Source organism: Hipposideros armiger, unplaced genomic scaffold (genome assembly GCF_001890085.2).
Source record: "Hipposideros armiger isolate ML-2016 unplaced genomic scaffold, ASM189008v1 scaffold_1435, whole genome shotgun sequence".
Taxonomy (NCBI): Eukaryota; Metazoa; Chordata; class Mammalia; order Chiroptera; family Hipposideridae; genus Hipposideros; species Hipposideros armiger.
Genome location: NW_017732785.1, coordinates 78,271 through 99,151, shown reverse-complemented (window position 1 = coordinate 99,151; position 20,881 = coordinate 78,271). Strand labels below are relative to the sequence as shown.

The 20,881-nt window shown below is 39.9% G+C and overlaps 1 protein-coding gene across 4 annotated transcripts in view; it reads left to right on the top strand.

Annotated features, from left to right (window-relative positions):
* The window catches only part of NAPB (NSF attachment protein beta), a 44,106-nt gene that overhangs the window by 9,963 nt on the left and 13,262 nt on the right, over positions 1–20,881 (top strand). Inside the window, exons 2-7 of one of the 4 annotated variants that reach the window (XM_019633907.1) lie at positions 4,088–4,167; positions 10,889–11,005; positions 13,057–13,103; positions 13,269–13,346; positions 19,775–19,830; positions 20,003–20,087. In XM_019633907.1, the coding sequence (XP_019489452.1) occupies positions 4,088–4,167; positions 10,889–11,005; positions 13,057–13,103; positions 13,269–13,346; positions 19,775–19,830; positions 20,003–20,087 (463 nt within the window). The remainder of the gene's footprint in view (positions 1–4,087; positions 4,168–10,888; positions 11,006–13,056; positions 13,104–13,268; positions 13,347–19,774; positions 19,831–20,002; positions 20,088–20,881) is intronic. The other 3 variants (XM_019633910.1, XM_019633908.1, XM_019633909.1) reach the window with 3 other exon arrangements.

The following is a 20,881-nucleotide window of genomic DNA, read 5'->3' as shown; positions in this document are numbered from 1 at the left end:
ACAACCAGGTATTTTACCAGCAAAATTGATTTATTTGGGAATAGAGAATTTCAATTCAGGACAAGCAAGCTATGGCAACCATAGGCCAATCTGGAGAACAAACAAGAGGGGCTCGCTTTTTATTAGGTTTTAGGAGGAAATTGGGGAGGGTTGTTTTGAACAAAAGTTCACTAGAGAGGAACAAGAGTTTGAGGTTTTGGTGGTTTCTCACTGGCTGCAAGCAGTAGTTAGTGTGTTGTTCCTGGGGCAGGTAGGGATCTTCCTCCTTTTTCTTAAAAGCAGGAAATGCAATTCCCATGTGATTAATGTCAAACGAATTCTTCCTTTTTCCTGCTGGTTATTCAGGCTGTAAGGAATGGTAGGTGGGTGAGACATTCCCCCTTCAGGGCTTCCCAAATCCATTTTAAATGAGGTTTTCTTTATTTTCACAAGGGAAAATCAAGACTTTATTCAAGGATTAATTGGTTTTAAAAGATAAATGACTTCTATGCATGTAGAGGTCATCTGAGCTCTTTGAAATAATGGGCTGTAATCTTTCTGAGCTGATTTTTGCCCACAGACATCTAAATGTGAATAAACAGTATGGGGTAGTAAAGAGGGACAGACTTTCATGCTGGACTCAAGACACAACTCCACTATACTAGTGTCTGGTGGGACTGATCAAGCTTCCTCAGTGGAACATGAGGGGTTGAGGTAGACACTCTCAGATTTTTTTCCAGACCTGAAAGTTTAATATTTTTTCCTTAGCATTCTGATCTTCTGTGGGCAGGAACTTTCTTTCCTCAGTGTTTTCTGGGACATATTGAGCTCAATGAATAAGTCCTCAATAAGCATGGTCAAGAAGAGGAAGGAGTCAACCTTGCTTCTGGAATTAGGGAGGAAGGGGGAGGAGTTAGCTGGGCCTGCATGGAGATGGGGCTAGTGCAGGTGGTTCTTATAGGCTGGTCACTGTTTTCTTTCATGGTGGAAAAAGTGTTTTCTTCTTCAAGATCAAGATACCATAATACCAAAAAATAGTCAATTTGGCCAATTTAGCTTTCTTAGTGTCAGTTTAGTGCCGTGTATGTACATTGTATCACTTTATAATGTGGATTTCCTCACAGAAACTTGTTTCTGTTTTCTAGAATCTTCTACCTTACTATGGGGGTCTCTGGATAACAATCAGTTGAATTATTTGTGAATTCTGAATATTTGTCCTTAAAACATAAAAATTAACTTTCATATATATAAAACAGTAGGCATTTGGAATAATTTCAAAAGTACACCTTTTCATTAAGTTTTAAAGTTATGTTCTGTTTATGACAAGTGCTTTTAAAATAATATTTCTGTTTTAGAAGAGGTGAGGGTCTTGAGTCTAGCAGGGTTCATTTAATATTTTTATAAAGATCACTAAACTTGAAGTCAGGTGTCAGCTCCACCACTGACCTTGGCTGGATGATCTTGGGTGAGCCGTTGACCTCCAGATACAGTTTTCTGTAAGATGGATATATAGCATCTTTTATGATTGTTGTAATAATGGAAATGATATAATATGTGGAAATATCCAGCATAAAACTTGACAATGTAGGCAATATTATTCCTAGCTGAATCTGTCTCTGAAAATAATAGGATAAAGTACATTTTAATTAAGCTAGTTTTATTTGGGAACCTTTAATAAGAATGATTGCACTGTAATTACAGGTAAAGATTTCTGGTATACTTTAGAAAAACAAGACACAAGAAAGTGACAAGCCTTTGTTAGCTCCAAGGAGCTATGGCTAAGATTGAAAGCTTTCTCAATTAGGAATTTTATATTGTGGAAATTAGCTAGTTGGTTTTTTAAAAAAAATATGTAGACTTGAAGTGGAGGAAAAGGGACATGAAGGTATGATTGAGAGAAGGCTTTGCTTATTCCGATACTTCACTTTTGTTGTGGCTTGTTGCTATCCTGTCATTTGCTGTATGACATAGCTCCCAAAGGTTATTTTGTTTGTTTATTTTATATATATATATATATATATATATATATATATAATAAAATTAACCCATTTAAAGTGTAGGATTCAGTCAATTTTAGCATATTCACAGAGCTATGCAACCATTAAAACAATCAATTTTAGAACATACCCCCAAAATAAACATATATCTCCCCACACCCCAATTTTTTCCAACACTTCCACTCTAGGCAACCACTAATCTGTTTTGTCTCTGTGGATTTGCCTGTTCAATGCCTTTCATACAAATGGAATCATACAATATGTGCTCTTTTGTGACTGGCTTCTTTCACTTACGATGATGTTTTCAAGGCTCGTCCATGTTGTATCATGTATCAGGACTTCATTCTTTTTATTGTCTAATAAATTCATTGTATGTGTATACTACATTTTTTTATCCATTTATCAGTTTATAGACATTTGGGTTGTTTCCACTTTTGGGCTATTATGAACAATGCTGCTGTGAACATTTGTATGCGAGTCTTTGTGTGGACATTATGTTTTCCTTTCTCTTGGGTGTGTACCTAGGAGTGGAATTGCTGGGTCATATACTAAGTCTGAATCTAACCTTTTGCGCAACTGCCAAACTATTTTCCAAAGTGGCTGCACCATTTTATATTCATACCAGCCATATATGAGGTTTCTAATTTCTCCATGTCCTCACTACCACTTGTTATAATCTGTCTTTTGATTCTAGTGTGGGAATCAAAAGTGGTGTCTCATTGTGGCTTTGATTTATATTCCCTGACATCTAATGATGTGAACATCTTCTCATGTGCTTATTGACTATTTGTGTACCTTCTTTGGAGAAATTTCTGTTTAGATCCTTTAATAATTTTTGATTGGCTGATTAGTCTTTTTATTATTGAGTTGTACAGTTCTTTATATGTTCTAGATACAAGTCCCCTATTAGATACGATGTACAAATATCCCTAATGGATTTTAATGTCTTCAATACATCAATCTAATTATAATAATTATCCTGATTGAGTATATACTCTGGGTCAAGTCCCACAGTGGCAACTATATATGGATTATTTCTTGTGAGCCTCATAATAACCTAAAAGTATAGATATTTATCCTCAGTTTACACATATGAAAATGGAGGCCCAAAGAAGTTAAAGAGCTAGCCTAGGATCAGTTAGTAGTTACTACTGCCTAAAGTGTAAGCCACACCTGGGCCTACCACTGGGACTGTATTGATACCGAGCTGCATGCCTCCAAGCCCAAATTTGAGGCCTGTTTGAGTTCCTGGCACATGTGTATGACCTCACTCATGTTTAGCTCATGCCCACTCTCATCAGCCTTGACCTCTCGTGTCTCTTAGTCCTTATGCTCATACTTCACTGTCAGTTACTCGTGATATGTATTATACAGTTATTAGCATCAGCTGTGTCATGGTTTCCTCTGGTTATTCTGTGTTTATAATACAGATAGATAAGATAGACATCTTTAATAACAGGGTCTTAGTTTAGTGAAAACAAGGTTGAATTTGAAAGCTGGTAGAAGTTCTAGAGGATTATATTGGCTTTTATGTAAGAAATTTCTAAGCAGCTATAGCTGTCCCTCAGTGGAATCAGCTGCCTGGTGAAGAACTTTCCAGAACTGTCTGTTCTGAAAGCAGCAGTGGAGTTCCCTCTTTATAGGATGTTGTAAAATGTATTTCTATATTGGGTGAGCATCTGGACCATAAGGCTCCTTCCACTCTGGGGAAGGGCTTGTTCCTTGCCAGAGCTGACAATATAGATCCTTCCAATTTTAATCTTGAAAAATGTACTTCTAATTTCTCAGACTGATATAAACTTTAGTTTTCATTCATGGAAAGGACTCTGGTTAAGAGTGAAGCTTCTAGGGTTAGCCAGATCTGTATTTGAATCTCAGTTCTGTGGCATCCTTGCTGTGTGACCTTGGGTTAGTTACTTTATTGTTGTATTCCTTAATTTCCTCGAATGGAAAATGGCAATAAGAGTATCCTTTTTGAGCAGCTGTTAAGATTCTATACTGCTTCTCTGGCACATAATACGTGCTCATTAAATATTATTTGAGGGAGGGAGGATTAGGGACATGGCTGGTTGTTATAGTAAAACTTAATCTAATTTTTAAATTTTTCTCAGAGGAAACACAAGAATAGAAGAGGCTTGTGAAATGTATACCAGAGCTGCAAATATGTTCAAGATGGCTAAAAATTGGAGTGGTATGTATGCAATTTTTGTTTGCTTTTCTGGCAGATAACTTCAAAACCATTTTGAAGGAGGAAATGATTATCTGCTGTCCCCATGGAGAATAAGACTCTTGGCCCAGAGAAAAGTGTCAGTGCTGAATAATTGGTGTGGCCACTGTGCACTGGGATTAAAGGACCTTGATTTAGTGAATAAAGTTGAAATCCTGACATAAAATTTAAACATAGGGACCGGGTCTGTTTTTGTTTCTATAAACCACTTCATATAGTAGGCATAAAGTTATTAAAAAGAGTTAAAATCACTTGCAGTTAAGAAGAGTAATTTTTGCTTCTTACTAATTTGCTCAAGTAAATCCATTGCCATAAAGAATGAAAGTTGTAGTAAAACTCAATGAAAACAAGTAGGATAAATACAAATGCCTATTTTTCTTTACCTAAAATTGGTTGAGAACTTCTAACCATTCCTTAATCTGAGAACGGCTCTGTCATAACTGACTGTGGTTCCATTGAAAAATGTCACAGTGGGGATGTTATCTATATAAACCCCAACTCATTGTCATTTTTTTTTAAGATTTTTTTTTATTGGGGGAATTGGGGGAAGGGGAACAGACAAGTTGCTGTCGTCTTGTTCTTCAGTCTAGTTGTGGAGGATGTTGCTTCACTGGCCCAAGTTGGCACCATCATTGTGCTCTTCTCTGGCGAGGCAGATCAGTCGCCGGCTTCTGGACGGCCGCTCACTGCGGCTGCTGGCCGCTCACGCTGGCTGCTGGCTACATACGGTAGCCCATGGCAACCCACTGCCACAGGGGCTGCAGCCTAGCCGTCGCCGGCGACTCATGGCAGCCCAGCTCCAGGTTGAGCTGTTGTTCAGCATCTTAGCTGTGGAGGGCAGTGTCACTGGCCCTCATATGTGGGATCCGAACCGGGGCCCTCTGGCATCCCAAGAGAGTTCCCAACAATCACGCCACTCGGCCGTCCCTCATTGTCATTTTTTAAAGAATGTTTTTTACCCAGTGAAATTACACATAACAAAACCAATGGAATTATTATGTTCATTGGTCTGAGTGGGGATATCTCTTTCTAACACTGATTAGAGAAACAAATTCATCCCCAACTCTAGAAAAAGGGCTTGACATGGCTAAGTGGTAGGGTATTTCAAATGGAGATGGCCTTCAACGAGAGCAGGGATGCAGGGACGTGGTCTCTGGCCCTGGTTTGCACCTGCTGTGTGACCTACAACAGGGTCCTTGCCCTCTACAAGGCCGTTTGCCCGTTTGCTTCCCCCCCCCAGCTTTATTGAGATATAATTGACACAAAACATTGTACAAGTTTAAGGCATATAATTAAGGTGTTGATTTATCCATTTGCTTATTTAAGGCCAGCTCTTTAAAATCATTTCAATGAAGGAAATGCTATTGAACTAGGTGAATCTGAAAGGTCCTTTCTGGTTCTAAAATTTTTTTATAGGTTTAGTTTTAGGTAAAAAGGATATGCTGTGTTTTCAAAATGCACTTATGCCTAAATTATAATGTACTGCAAAAAAAAATGGAGGAGAAAAGAGTATTACCTCAGCATTCACATCTTTTGTTTTGTTCAGGTCCTATAATCATAGGTGAAAAGTGATCTTATCTTAAAAGACCGCTTAAGGGCCGGCCGAGTGGCTCGATAGTTAAGAACTGGCTTGGGATGCCAGAGGGCCCCGGTTCGGATCCCACATATGAGGGCCAGTGACACTGCCCTCCACAGCTAAGATGCTGAACAACAGCTCAACCTGGAGCTGGACTGCCATGAGTCGCCGGCAATGGCGTAGGCTGCAGCCCCTGTGGCAGTGGGTTGCCATGGGCTACCACATGTAGCCAGCAGCCAGTGTGAGCGGCCAGCAGCCGCTGTGAGCGGCCATCCAGAAGCCGGCGACTGATCTGCCTAGCCCAGGAAGAGCACAATGATGGTGCCAACCTGGGCCAGTGAAGCAACGTCCTCCACAACTAGACTGAAGAACAAAAGGACAGCAACTTGTCTGTTCCCATCCCCCCAATTCCCCAATAAAAATCTTTAAAAAAAAAAAAAAAGACCGCTTCATTTTATTTTATCGGGTAACCAGATGTTCTAACGTTAGGGAAATTCTACCTCAGAGAGGCCATTACTATTAATATAATAAGGCTTTGTGTATATCCCCCAACCCTAGTCATTTCTCGCCTGCTCTGACTTCACTGGGCTTCTACATTTTTCCTAGTCTGTTTTAATCAACCACCAAAGTAATCCTGTTAAAATATAAGTCAGCTTATGTCATTTCAAATAGAGCTAAAGTCCTTAACAGTGATCTTTGAGAACCTACCTGATCTTTGACCCTTGTCTCTTCCTGTCCCTGACCTCATCTCCTACCCACTCTCCTCATTTGCCCAGCTCCTTGCTCATACCTTTCTGGCATTCTCTTCCCCAAAATAGAATATGACTGATTCTCTTTCCTTTGGGTCCTTCAAATGTTGTCTTCTTAGTGAGGTCTTCCCTGACCACCCCTTTTAAAGATAGCAATCTTCTTTTTCCTGGAAATCCCCTTCCATTTTCTCTAATGCCTTTGATATCATCGAGCAAAAATAAGTGAAATATGTTTGCTAACTTATATTGTTTATGTGTTTCTGTTATGTGCTGTCCCCTTACTAGAATGTAAACCACAGAAGGACAGGATTTTCTGTGTTTGATCTCTGCTATACCTGCAGGGCCCAGACTGGTGCTTGTAACACAGTAGATGGTCAGGACATTAGTGTAGTATATGAATAAACATTACATTCTGTGAGATTATTTCTGTGTTGTAATGGTGGTGATCATAACATCACTGCATGTCTTTATAGTTTTAAAAGCTTTTTTATAAAGATTAAGCTAATTTATTTGATGCTCAGCTTTTGACAGATCATCCTGGCAGGTATTAGATCAATTTTACAGGTAAGGAAATTTAGCTAGAGAAGTTGTGTGACTGGTTTAATATATGCTCCTTTAAAGACACTTTTAAGTTTGAAGAAATCAAGCTAGCATTTATTAGCAGTGATTGGAATGAAGGCTCAGAGTGGAAGAGTAAGCCAGCAACTAGTTTTGGAATGTGGGAGCATGAAATTGTAAAATAGAAGCCCTTAATATTGTCTGGGGAAATGGAGCTAGCCCGAGAGAGCCTGGATGTTGTGGTATTACACTTAGTGAGGAAAGAATGTACCATGATTGATTCTGGGACAGTCAGTGTAGGTAAACTATCAAAAATGAAATGACTAGTAGAAGAGGAAAGATGTAGGTTGTAAAGGAAATGATGACATTTAGACATCCCAAACTACTGGCATTAGTGGTACGATAGATTTGCACATAATAATGATAATGGCCAACACATGTGTGACTGGAGCCAGGCTGTTCTAAGCACTTTAGCTTGGGAGATCCAAGTTATTACTACATGTCGCGTTCTATGTGACAAGGGAAGTGAAGAACGAGATGGGCGGCACAAGGTTAAGAAGCACGAGACAGATATAGGGCTAAAGTGGGGCCAAGGGGCATCAGCTTCTAAGGACTAAGCCCAAATCAGGCCGACGCATGGCTTTTATTGAGAAAATTTTCAGGGAAGTGAAACTGGATTGCTCAAAGATCCATGTGCTACGTGCCTTAAGGCTGTTTTCCATTAACCAGCTCCCATTGTATCCCAACATGTACTATGCCTTCATACATCTTCGCACAACCTCTTGGACAGCGTTACTGTACCGTGTCCATCCAATAAAGGAAGATGACTGATATCATTCCATCGGGTCTCAGCATTCCTAGACACCCACTAGAGGAAGCTTTACTGATATCATTCCATCAGGTCTCAGCGCTCCGAGAGACTTCCTCAGGACCTCATTAGGTCAGGAGTTAGTGCGGGGGTGGGGGGTGATGGTGGTCATGGACTTAGCTGTAAGGTAACAACTACAGTCTTCTGATTCAGAGCCCATCAAAGGTGCTATTTAGCTGGTACATTCCTGAGCTGCCACTTAGGAGTTAGGTGCTGACCTGAGTACCCCAGGTGCCTGCCCACTACCCTTGCAGCAGCCTTGGCCCCTCCTCTGGGACCCCCAGCCTCATGGTTCACCAATGAAAGGGATGAAGCCTGGTGAGCAGGAATTTTCTGTTCCATGTTGGTGGTTAAATATTTTCAAACTTGCCAGGGCACTCTTTTTATCTTGCACAGGGCAAGAATTCACCCTGGCTTGGGAGTCTGTACTACCCCTTTTCCCTCGGGTGAAAATCCAGAAACCTGAGTGGGAATTATGTGGTTACCTCTAGAAGAGTGGTCATGACTAGGAATAGCAGGTGAATCTTTAATGGAATTGAATGTTTTATATTTTAAAGAGAAATTTAAAGTAAATATCTAATACCGCAGTGAGTACTTAGGTGTCTGACATGATTTTCTGTACTGTTCTGAATGTTTTTGAAAATTTATTTTTAATACCAAAAGGTTTTATGATATTCTTAATAGTGCTGTTTTTAGTGGAACAAATTCTTTCCCCTCCATTCCTTTTAGTACTGACTTCCCTATTCCAGACCTTACTGAGCTGTGTCTCCAGAGGCCTTTGTACTCCCTAGTCTATGGTGCTCATTATTTTGAGGCACTGCCATGGTGCCTTTTCTCTAACTGTGAACCCCATGGTGAAGTAAATTCATCCTCATCTGGGTTCCTCATATGAATATTTAAAGCCTTCCCTGAGCTGGCCTGATGGCATCTTCAGTCTTGATTTCCACTGCCCCTGCACTTTCATTCCTCCTGCAGGCAACATGGGCTCGTCATTGGCCTAGTTCCAGCCCCTTCTTGCCTTCAAGCATTTGTTCCTTGTTTGTGCAACTCCTCTGCTAGGAATTCTTTTTTGCCATGCCAGAATCCATGGTCCTTGAGCCAAAACCTTTTCTGAAAAATCACTGCATGAACCTTTCATGTTGTGCTGTGTCCCAGTGGATACCTGGGCAGCATCCTGTGATTCTGCAGAGTAGTGTACGAGTTTTCAGACTAAGTTTAAGATTAAGCCTCATAAAAATTTCAGTCAGATTTTGTCATAAACTTTAGAAAGAATTTTGAGTTTCGAAATTATAGGCCTGATTTTCACTCTCTGAAAAACTTATTTTGTCCACAAAGCCTTCATTAGCAAATTTTTCAACAATCACAGCTAAGTCCATGGACAGTATAAGATATAAAGATGAGCAAATAAATATCCTTGACCTCAGTGTTCTGTTTTGTCTTTGATACTCCAGACAGCATATAAGCCCAGAACTGGTGCCAGTGATTAGCCTAAGAGAGGCCCCAATGGCAGAGACAAGGGAGTTCTGGTATGGTTGCTGGTTTGACAAGTTCCAGCTTGCAGAATAGAGGGGCACCTCCAATGGCTGCCAGGGTAGTAGTTTGTAATAGGTGGGCCAGGATATCGAGGGGTGTCCCCATGATTTTCCGCCAGAATCTTTAACTCTGGAGTTATGGAATTAGTGTATTTATTACCATGTACTTCAGGGAAGGAGTATGAGACTGACCACTAGCTGTGAGAACATCCCCAGCACTACTAAGGTCAGGGGTCATGGACCCAGGCCTGTGGAATTCCCAGCACTCCACAGATCTCCTCAGGTCCCAGGCTAGACCACTGGAGGTGCCTTGTGGAAAGTGAAAGTAAAAGAGACAGGGAGCAAGAGGAGTGGGAGAGTCTAACATCCTTCTGCGAGGCTCCTGAGGGAGGGGGGAGGTAGGGTCTGAACTCCCGGGTTCAGCACCAAATGTTTTGTCTTTGGATAGCCCGGGTTGTTTGCAGAACGTGAAAGAATTCACAAGACTCATAAAGGAATAGAAGTTAGAAAGTTTACTCAAGAAGAAAGGCTCTGGCAGAGAAGCCAGGGATAGAGTTTCCAGCAGCCAACTGCTCCTAACTTCAGGTTAGCTTTTTCTTATATAGGAAAGGGTAGGTAAATTTTCTTACAGCAGGAGATGTGATGTCCAAACTCAGGGCACTTGACATATAGACTGAAGTCATTCGATTGACATATGTTGGTTATATAACTAGTTTTTTTGTACATGTTCTTACCCAGAATGCATACAGAAAAATCCACAGGGGAAGCCAAGCCATTACGTTCATTTTATTTTAATTGTATTATAATGAGACTGGAGTTCAAACAACAGGCAGGCTCCAGCAGTTTACGCAGGTGTTAAAACTTGATCTCTCTGGTTAGGGTCTTATCTCCTCTTTCTAAGGGTGTTTGGACAGCTTGATTTCTCTCTAGGGGATGAGCCTGGGTGGTCCCTGGGGAGGGGATGCTGGCCTGAGTCCCCCTTTGGGCTCACTTTTGTTAACTCTTTGGGCTCCCTTTTATTAACTTTTTCTGCCTCATCATGTTTACCTTTCTCTAAACATTAGTAGCTTGAATCAGCCAATCAATGTTTAGTATACGCTGGGAAACAGAATTGAATGGACTGAGACTAGGCTGTTGCTTTTGAATGGAGGTTTATTGCCCAGAGGCCATTCGGGAGGTCACCTGTGGCTGAGAGAAGCTTTTTTTCGCTGTTTGATTTGATTCTGGTTATTTTTATATACATATGAGATGCACTTGATCACATTTATATGTGCATCTGACTGGAATGCTTCTTTTCAGTGAAATGGAACTTTCTAGGTGTAGGTTCAGCAGTAAGGGCTTAAGCTGTTCTGTGGGGATACTTGTTCCTCTGTGTTTAATTGTAGTAATTTATCTTCCTCAGCTTCAGGAAATGCATTTTGTCAGGCAGCCAAGCTCCATATGCAGCTTCAGAGCAAACATGATTCCGCTACCAGCTTTGTGGATGCTGGGAATGCTTACAAAAAGGCAGACCCTCAAGGTAAGACAAGTCTCTGTTTAGGATGGTAGGGCTGATGTTGGTGACCTTTTTCACAGGTTACAATGTTGGATCTTTTGAGTTCTGGTAAAAATAAATTTTTGTACTTTAGAATAATAGAGATTTTGGTAACTTTAGGAGTTTTTCTTTAATCATTTGGAGCTTGAATGAGGAGAACATATGTTGCATTTGTCCTGGCTGTTTAATTAGTTAACAGTATTTTCTTAAAACTCCATTTATATTGCATTTTGGAGAGTTTTTTTGAAATTAGCCTTAATTTTGTCTAAGACTTCTTATATCCTAATTTTATGAGTATGTATACAGAGGGTGCCAAAAAATGTATACACATTTTAAGAAAGGAAAAAGCTGTACTAAAATTGTAATAATATATACTGATAACAAAAGGTGAACACAAGTCATGTGTTTACTTTTTTTGGCACCCCAGTATTGCTTCTTAAAGGAAACTCCAGCGTTCCTTCATTCCTAAATACCTAGTGTGTTTTAAGATCCAGTTAAGGGGAAATTATGATAGCCAATGGTTAAAAATAACTTATTCACACAGTATTCATCTGACTTTTTAAAGTATTTGTCAAAGTATTAGTTATGAGGAAAGAATGAATTTGGGTATTTGAAGTGGTAAAATTTTACAAATGTTATTTCTTTTTCAGTTAGAAGAGTGCATACTTAACAATTAACAGCAATTAATTTCTTCCCTCTCATGCATGCACTGGTAATGATGGAGTCTCCTTTTTTCTTTTAGAAGTTCATTTTAACATAGAAATCCCAAATTTTATGACTATATCATACAAAAATAAGATATCTTTAAGGGTTTTTGTATAGAGATTAATCAGTTTATTTCCAAAAGTGAAAAACTGAACACAACCTAAAAAATGAGCAGTAAGATGAGAATGGTAAAGTTACAATGCATCAGCATTTTAAAATATGATGCAGGCATTACATTCCCTGGTTTCAGATTTTTTCAGTGACCTAATAAATGTTCACATGGTAACTAAAGAACCACATGAGAATTGAGATCTCAAATTTATAAAGAAGAAGCACATAGGAAAATGCATCTAGAAAACACTGGAAGGAAAAGCATATCAAATCCTAAAGAGTGGGTTTGAGTGTGATTATAGGTAGCTTATTTTTTTCTTCATATTTTTCTGTGTTTTTAAAGGTTTAACATTTCTTGTATAGAATAGGAGGAAATTGCTTTTAAATAATTTTTGTTTATCTACTTTCTAATTCTTGACCCAGGACTTTTTACTCTGCTGCCTCCTTTAAACCAAAAGTACTAAACGTGAAGCTGTCAAACACATGCCAGAATTATAAACGCCACCATTTTGTGACAGGAAATGTGTTGGCTCACTGTTTTAGAAAATTAATACACATTTTTTAGCACTGTAATTTATTAGATTTTTTCCCCTTTTATATATATGTTAGTACACCAAAAGTTAGCATCTTTAACATTGTACGAAATGTTGACTTTGCTTAAGAGTTGTCTGAATAGGGATTTCAGTGCTTTTGATTTTGGCTACATGAGTCCACTAAAATCATCTTTTGTGTGAGATGGTCTTCCAAAATTAATATAATACATGATATCACTGAAAAATACATTTGTATTTTAGAAGATATACTTGATCAGTTTTGATGACAACCCCTGTTTGTCTTCTTTATAATGCAGTCTTTCCCCTGGATGGAGTCCTCATTGTCAGGTTAAGAGTAACTGAGCCGATACCAACCACTCTGTCTCCAGTTCCCTAAGTTGCACTGCAGCTGCTGTGGACAGAGCATGCTAGGGAGTCTTGACTTGCGTGTGATTTGTGTTTGCTTCTCACTAACTAACTTGCCCACCCTCTGCCCCAAGTGGGACCTCCTTGATATTCTGTTGGGTTGTCAGAAAAGTCATGATGCATTTCTGCAACAAAAAAATAGAAAAAATATGTCATGACTTTTCCGACAACCCAATAGTAGCAGCCAGGAAGATAGGCTCACCTGAACCCTCTTTGACTGAATGGATTTTTTATTGTTTTTCTTAAATGCCTACGCTTCAGAGGCTATCAACTGCTTAAATGCAGCCATCGACATTTACACAGACATGGTAAGACTTTGCCTTGCTCGAGCGGCTGTGGGGTGGACTCCTTGAGATGGCTTAGAGTTGTATTCTTTTTTTTTTTTTTTGTATTCTTGTTCCCAAACTGATTGGCATTAAAATAGGTAGAACAGTAGAACATGAATGTGACTCTACCTTTTTGTTTTCTCCCAGGGAAGGTTTACAATTGCAGCCAAGCACCATATTACCATTGCTGAGATTTATGAAACTGAACTTGTAGACATTGAGAAGGTAAGCAATGGATTCACTTCCTCGTAAACTTGGAGTGAAGCAGGTAGTTGACTCCAGGAACCCTCTACTCTCCTAGCAGATTTGAGAGAGTAGAGTGATCATACATGGCTTCATGTAGAGGTTTTAGGGACCTGGCGGCTAAGGAGTAGATGGGCTGTTTTCCTCGAGTGAGTGTCTGAGACGAAAGATAGTTAAGATTTACTTGCTGTTTCTATTCTGTGTGATTCATGTCAGGAGAATCTTCTCTTTCACTGAGTCCTCTGTGGCCCTGTGAAGGAAGCTTAAGTACTGTGGGCATTTGCACACCTTTATTTTCAGGCCTTTACCCTGGGGAAGAAGGTAGGTGAATACCAACTTGGCCACATATGTGCTTCACTCAAGTCTGGCTTTCTAAGCTGTGGTTTATACAGGAATACCTAGGAAATATTGTGGTTTTTGTTCTAGACCACTGCAATAAGGCAAATATCGCAATAAAGTGAGTCACAAATTTTTGGTTTCCCAGTGCACATAAAAGCTATGTTTACACTACACAGCGCATTCTAGAATAACATCATTTGTTCAACATCGTTTTGTTATATGTTGATGAGATACTGTAGGAACTTAACTCTGTATGTCAATTGGCCTATAGTAAAATTGGTTTCACTAGGTCGTGTTACTCAAGGTGGCAGAATCTATTGACAGTGTTAAGTGAGGACTTACTGTAGTCTATTAAGTGTGCAATAGCATTATGTCTCTAAAAACAATGTACATGCCTTACTTAAAGAAACATTTTATTGCTAAAATATGCTGCTAACCATCATCTGAGCCTTCAGTGAGTTGTAATCTTTTTGCTGCTGTAGGTGTTGCTTTGATGTTGATGAAAATACAGTATCAACCAAACACAATAAAATGAGGCATGCCTCTAGTAGTAGAAGAAAAAAGAGGGAAGAGGAAACACTTATTAAGCATCTACTGTTTTCCAGACTTTGTCTTTGGTGGCATGCTGTGAAGTTTACCACATTTCAGCTTTACAACATCGAGGCCCCTTTATGAGTGTGGAAACTAAGATGCGAAACAGTTACGCTGTCTAGGATCACTCAGGTTGGAACCAGTGGAGTTGATGAAAAGCTGGCTCTAGCACTGAGCTTTGGCCTGTCTCCTGTTGTCTTCTCAGTCAGGGGATTGCCAGCAGGGCTGGAGTCTACCTTAGTGAGAGGAAAACACATTTGCCAGACTTCATAGGTTGACTCAACTCAGACTGAAGTCAAATGTTATGTAAAACTGTCCTCCTGAGTACTGTGGCAGACAACAGGTGTGAATCAGAAAGAGAAATGGTAGTGGAGGAGATCATTGCTAATTACTGTCAGACTAATGAACATTAAGCATGCTCCGAGAGATTACAGTTGCATCCTATCTGAATGGTCATGGCACTCCCTGTGCCTGCTGCAGCACTGAACACTTGTCATTCTTCCTCTCCTTCGTTTTATTTCTTTCCTTGGCTTCTGGAACATGGCACCCATCTGGTTCTCTTGCCACCTCACTGAGCACTCTCTTTCTGACTCCTTAACTGGCTCCTTCTCTTCTCCTCACCCTCTAGTTGGGGAGCCCTAGAGTTGGATATTTGTCTTCTCTCAATCTGCACTTGCTTTCTTGGTATCTCTCTGCACGCACTCAGCACCACAAATTTTAAGTATCATCTGTATCCCAGATGTTACTTGCAAATCTGTCTGCAGCCTAGACCTCTCTCTGAGCTTCAGATTCCTATATCCTATCCCCATGTCTGCCAACCTCTGTACTTATATCCAGTAGTCATCTCACACCCAGCATGACTGAGACTGACTTCTGATCTTGCCCTCCTCCCACCCCTCCAAACCACAGGCATCCTTGCCTTTTCTCTTTGTCCACAGCCAACTTGTGAGCAATTTCTGTGGGCATTGTCCTCAAAGTTCTCGAGTCTCAGCGCTTCTCAATGTCTTTATTGAGGTGTACTCAGTCTTGTGGGGATGAGCATTCATGTGCAGAGCTTCCTGACAGCTGAGCCTACTGCATTGGATCCTTTTCCACAGTGGTCAGAAGAGAACCCTGGAGGGAGGAGCCCGAAGTGCTGTGCCATCTCTGCCGCCAGGGCATGGTTTTGGGCAACCACTTCACCACATGGGTCTCCTTGTGAATAAAATGAGGTGGATAAAATGATCAATGGCTTATTCTTGTTTTCTTTTTTAAAAAATTGATTTGTCATGGCAGCTTCTGAAATCCCCATTATTCACTTATTCATGGTGTTCCTGCCATTCTGCAAGGTGGCCAGTTGGTGACATCTTCTTTCATTGACGTGGTGTGTTCTTTTAAAAGGGATGTAAGAATATTACTCAACACACACACACAGGGCTAGCTTGTCATGTTCACTGTTGTTTGGACTCCTGTGTTTAGAAACATCATTGCCTTTATGTCCCTCGTTGGACTCACTAGATTTTGGTTGGTGGTGTGTGAAGTTTAAGTTTGAAAAAAATCAGTTGTACTGAGGTACTTTATATCTGATTTATTACAAATGAATTTCTCCCCTTTCAATACTGACCACTGTATATTCTCTGATTTATTCACAGATTTTAGCTAGTGAACAATGAAGTGTGAAGTTTTATAAGTCACATTACTTTTTTGACTTCATGAAGTAAAACACTGAACCAAATAATAAATGGGTCCTTTTTAAATGATCCAGAGGAATTATGACTCATTTTTGTTTTCAGTCCCTGAAGACATGATTTAATACAGTTTGTTACAATGTAGGATAGGTATGTATGATAGGTTCCTGTTAGGTCCTGGATGAGGGTATATGTTCTAAAAGAATTGATCCCATCTTAAAGCTGTTTAAGGCTATTTCACCTACAAAGTGGACTCTTAAGCTTGAACCCTGGAAATTGAATTTGCTTTAATGATGATGGATGCAGTCCTAGAGAGCCTTGTCTCTCATTTCAGGATCCATGTATTTTCCAGCATTGTGCCACGTAAGCAGGTTTCCCAAAGAGTGTTGTGATCCCTTTGGCACACTACTTAAAAGGCACGATAATCAGCTGGTTTTCATGTCAGGATTTATTATGTGTGCTGTTGTTATTGGTGGCTGTGTTCTACTTTTCATTTTTATTATTGTCCTTGGAACTGTAAGATATGGCAGTCTGATTTCTCATGTGTAAAGGGCCTGTGTTAGGTTAAACCAAATTGTTGATATTCGTTTCTTTTTTTAAACCTCCAAAACAGTAGTTACATATGATTCAACCCAATCCTATTCATTGAGTTCAAGATATTGGCAGTAGTCAGTCGGAGAAAGACAAATACCATATGATTTCACTTATATGTGGAATCTTAAAAACTGAATGAATGAGCAAAGTAAACAGAAATGGTCTCAGAGATATAGAGGAACAACTGATGGTTGCTAGTTGGGAGGGGGTGGGGATGAGGGAAAAGAGGAAAGGATTAGACAGCATAAATAGTTAACTACAATATTGCCACAGGGAAATGAAAGACAGTTCGAGGAATATAATTAATAATGCTGTAAATATTTTGTAGGGTGTCAGATGGTCACATGTCTTGCTAGGGAGACCACTTCATGGATGGGGTAGAGGCTTGATCACTGCACTATACATCTGAAGCTGATGTTGTATAATATTGTATATCAACTCTAAGTGAATATATATATATATAGTCACGGGATGTGGAGTACAGTGTGGGAGTGGAGTCAAGGGAATTGTAATAGATATGTATGATATTGGGGGGGAAGTGGGGCGGTGGATTGGGGGAGGGGGTTGTCACTTCGAGGGGTGAAAAGTATAACTATTGCACTGTGTTGTACAGCTGAAACTAATTCTAAAAAATGTGTATTTCACAATGAAAAATAATTTTGAAAAAAAGGAAAAAAATATATTGGCAGTAGTTTAATAGGGGACCTTCATTTGAAATGCAGTTTGCATTCATTTGCTTAGCATGTCTTTTTTTTATTGTTGAGAAAATTTATAATTTATAAATAATGCTGAGAAAATTTGTTGAAGGAGGGGCATATTAGTTTGGGTAGGCCAAGTAGCTGAAATAAGTAGACCCAAACATAATCATTCAAACATGGAAGTGTCTATTTTTCACAAAACTGTCCAGTTTTTTTCACAAAACTGTAGTCCATAGAAGGCTAATGTTGGCTCTGTCCCCTTTCAGCCTGTGGTGTCAGAGTTGGCTCTGCATTCTTGGAGATCACCATTACCATCTGCAGGAAGGGGTACTGAAGGCTTTTTGGGCCAATTGTTTGCTCCCAGTCAGCTCCCTCTGCCCATAACCACACCAAAGTGGTTTCCTAACACAGTTCCCTAGCCTGTTGTATTTTATTTGTTGTTTCCTTGCCTCTCTCTTAACTCATTGTGAGGACTGCCTTGAACCCATTGAACTGATGGGCATCACCTGTAATTGATTTTCACATAATACTAGCTCCTCTTTTAAGATTACTTGAAAAACCTTGAAATTTGAGGCAAAAGTCTACAAACCCACCAAGTGTTTAGGTATGCCTGCAAGCTAAGAATGTTTTTCACATTCTTTTTTTTTTTTAAGATTTTTAAATTTGGGAATTGGGGGATGGGAACAGCACTGGGGAATTGGGGGAAGGGGAACAGACAAGTTGCTGTCGTTTTGTTCTTCAGTAGTTGTGGAGGATGTTGCTTCACTGGCCCAAGTTGGCACCATCATTGCGCTCTTCCCAGGCGAGGCAGATCAGTCACCGGCTTCTGGACGGCCCACTCATGGAGCCTGCTGGCCGCTCACGCTGGCTGCTGGCTACACACGGTAGCCCATGGCAACCCACTGCTGCAGGGCCTGCAGCCTATGCCGTCGCCGGTGACTCATGGCAGCCCAGCTCCAGGTTGAGCTGTTGTTCAGCATCTTAGCTGTAGAGGGCAGTGTTACTGGCCCTCATATATGGGATCCAAACCAGGGCCCTCTGTCGTCCAAAGCCAGCTCTTAACCAACGCGCCACTCAGCAGGCCCTGTTTTTCACATTCTTTAATCATTGGGAGGGAAAAGCATTCATGACCCAGAAAAATTACAAGAAATTGAAATTTCATTGTCTATAAATAATGTTTATTTTACATACAGCCATGCTCATTCAGATATGCATCATCTGTGGCTGCTTTTGTGCTATCACAGGAGAGCTATGTAGTGACAACAGATTGTATAATTCACAAAGCCTAAAATATTTACCTGGCCTGTCACAGAAAGTTTGCCAGACCTGTAATTTAAGCCATTTTTTTTTTAGCTGAGCCATCCTGCCACCTGTTGGCAGCTCAGCGGCTACTCAGCTCGGGCTGAACTCGAACCGCTGTTGCTCAGAGCTCAAACCCTTGAGCGAGCTCTTAACCAACTGAGCCCCTCGGCCGGCCCAGACCTGTAATTTAAAATGTTGTTCAGACTTACCTCTTGCCATTAGGGGTATAGAAACCATTGGCCTTTCCAATTCTACGAGAAACAGACAGATTTTGTCTGTTTCCTTTCATAATTGCCTACAAACTGGCTAATTCTTTCCAGAGTTCTTTTTTCTTATAAAACTTTGCAGAAAACACAGTACACAGTATCATCTGGCTCTTTTCATAGACCTTCTTCCCATAGTTTCCAGCTCCAGTAGGCACGTGTTTTGCCTTCTGAGTTGTCACATGCTTGATTTCACTAAATCTTATGCCACAGCAGGACAAGGGTATCTAGCTGTCCAGCCTGAAACCTCTGTTTCCTTTGCACTTGACTGTTAATTCAGCACCACAAATTTTAGATTAAAAACAACACCCTTAATATAGATGAAACTTATGGTATTAGTGAGGGTAATCTGTGCTGCTATAGCAAGCCATAAATCTAAAATGTAATAGGGCTTCATATGTCTCTAGATTAACACTCCAGTGTACTGTTCTGGGTTCAGCAGTGGTGGGGGCATGGACATTGGGGTATACATTCCACCCCAATTGTAATTATTTAGGAACCAGGTTGACAAAAGCTCTGCCATCTTCAACTTGTGGCTTCCAATGTCACTCTAGACTTGGGCATTGCCATTCTAGCTCACGAGAAAGGGAAAAGGCCTAAAGAAGAATGTGAAGTCACATGTATAGACCAAGTCTGGAAGTAGTTCACAGAATGTCTATTTACATTCCATTGGAAAGAATAGGTTTCATGGCTACCCCAGCTGCAATGCAGGCTGGGAAAATGGTGTAGCTGGTTATTTGCCATGAGGGAAGGGAAGAAGCGTTTTGATGGGCAACGAACATTCTGCTACCAGGTTTCCAGAGGTGCATGTATTTTTGTGTTCCCTAAATAAAGTAGGCCAAGTTGTGAAAGGTTTGCTGTTGGGGTAGAACTATTTAGAAGAAAAATACCTGTGCAAATGTTTTTAAATGAAATCCTTCAAACAAGTAGTTTGAATGAAATGTGTGTGTTTTTAGGCTATTGCACATTATGAACAATCAGCTGATTATTACAAAGGAGAAGAATCTAACAGGCAAGTATTATTTTTCTTAATATAATTAAATGGGTTTTGTTGAGTGTGATAAAAGACAAATATTCACTATACTCTGTGAGTGTATTGGACTGTATCAAATGAAGGTGAACTGGGATATCTTTTTATTTTTCTATCAGTTCGTTACTTACTCTGCTCTGGTTCTTGATTTCAGTTCAGCTAACAAGTGTCTGTTGAAGGTGGCAGCGTATGCTGCCCAGCTTGAGCAGTATCAGAAAGCTATCGAGATCTATGAGCAGGTGAGACTACTGCTATGTTCAACTTCCAGTAGAAGTTACTGTGAATCTTATTTTTTAATTAAACTTTTTATTTAAATTTTCTTTTTATTGAGATATTATTCACATGTCACATAATTTCATAGTTTTAATGAGTACCATGTCAGTGTTTAGTGTATTCACAAAGTTGTATAATCATTCACCATTACCTAATTCCAAAACATTTTTATTATCCCAAAAAGAAACCCCATTCTCCCTCCCTCCCAGTCCCTGGAGACCACCATGTGTTGTCTGTCTGAATGGATTTGCTTATTCAAGGCCTTTAATATATATGGAATCCTACAATATGTGGCCTTTTGTGACTGGCTTCTTTCACTTAGCATACTCATAATTTTTTCAAGGTTCATTTATGTTGTAGTATAGATACTTCATTCATTTCCATAGCAAATTAATATTCCACAGTTTGATTATCTGTTTATCAATTGATGGACATTTAGGTTGTTTTTGCTTTGGGGATGTTGTGAATAATACTGCTGTGAACGTTTGTGTTCAAGTTTTTCTGGGGGTATGTTTGCAGTTTTGTTGGTTATATACCTAGGATTTGGACTGCAGGGTTGTGTGACAAGTCCATTTTTAACTTTTTGAGGAACTGCCAAATTGTTTTCCGTAGTGGATACCCATTATAACATCCTACCAGCAATGTACAAGGGTTCCAGTTTCTCTACATCCTCACCAATACTTGTTGTTTTCTTTCTCTTTCTCTTTCTCTCTCTTTCTTTCTTTCTTTCTTTCTTTCTTTCTTTCTTTCTTTCTTTCTT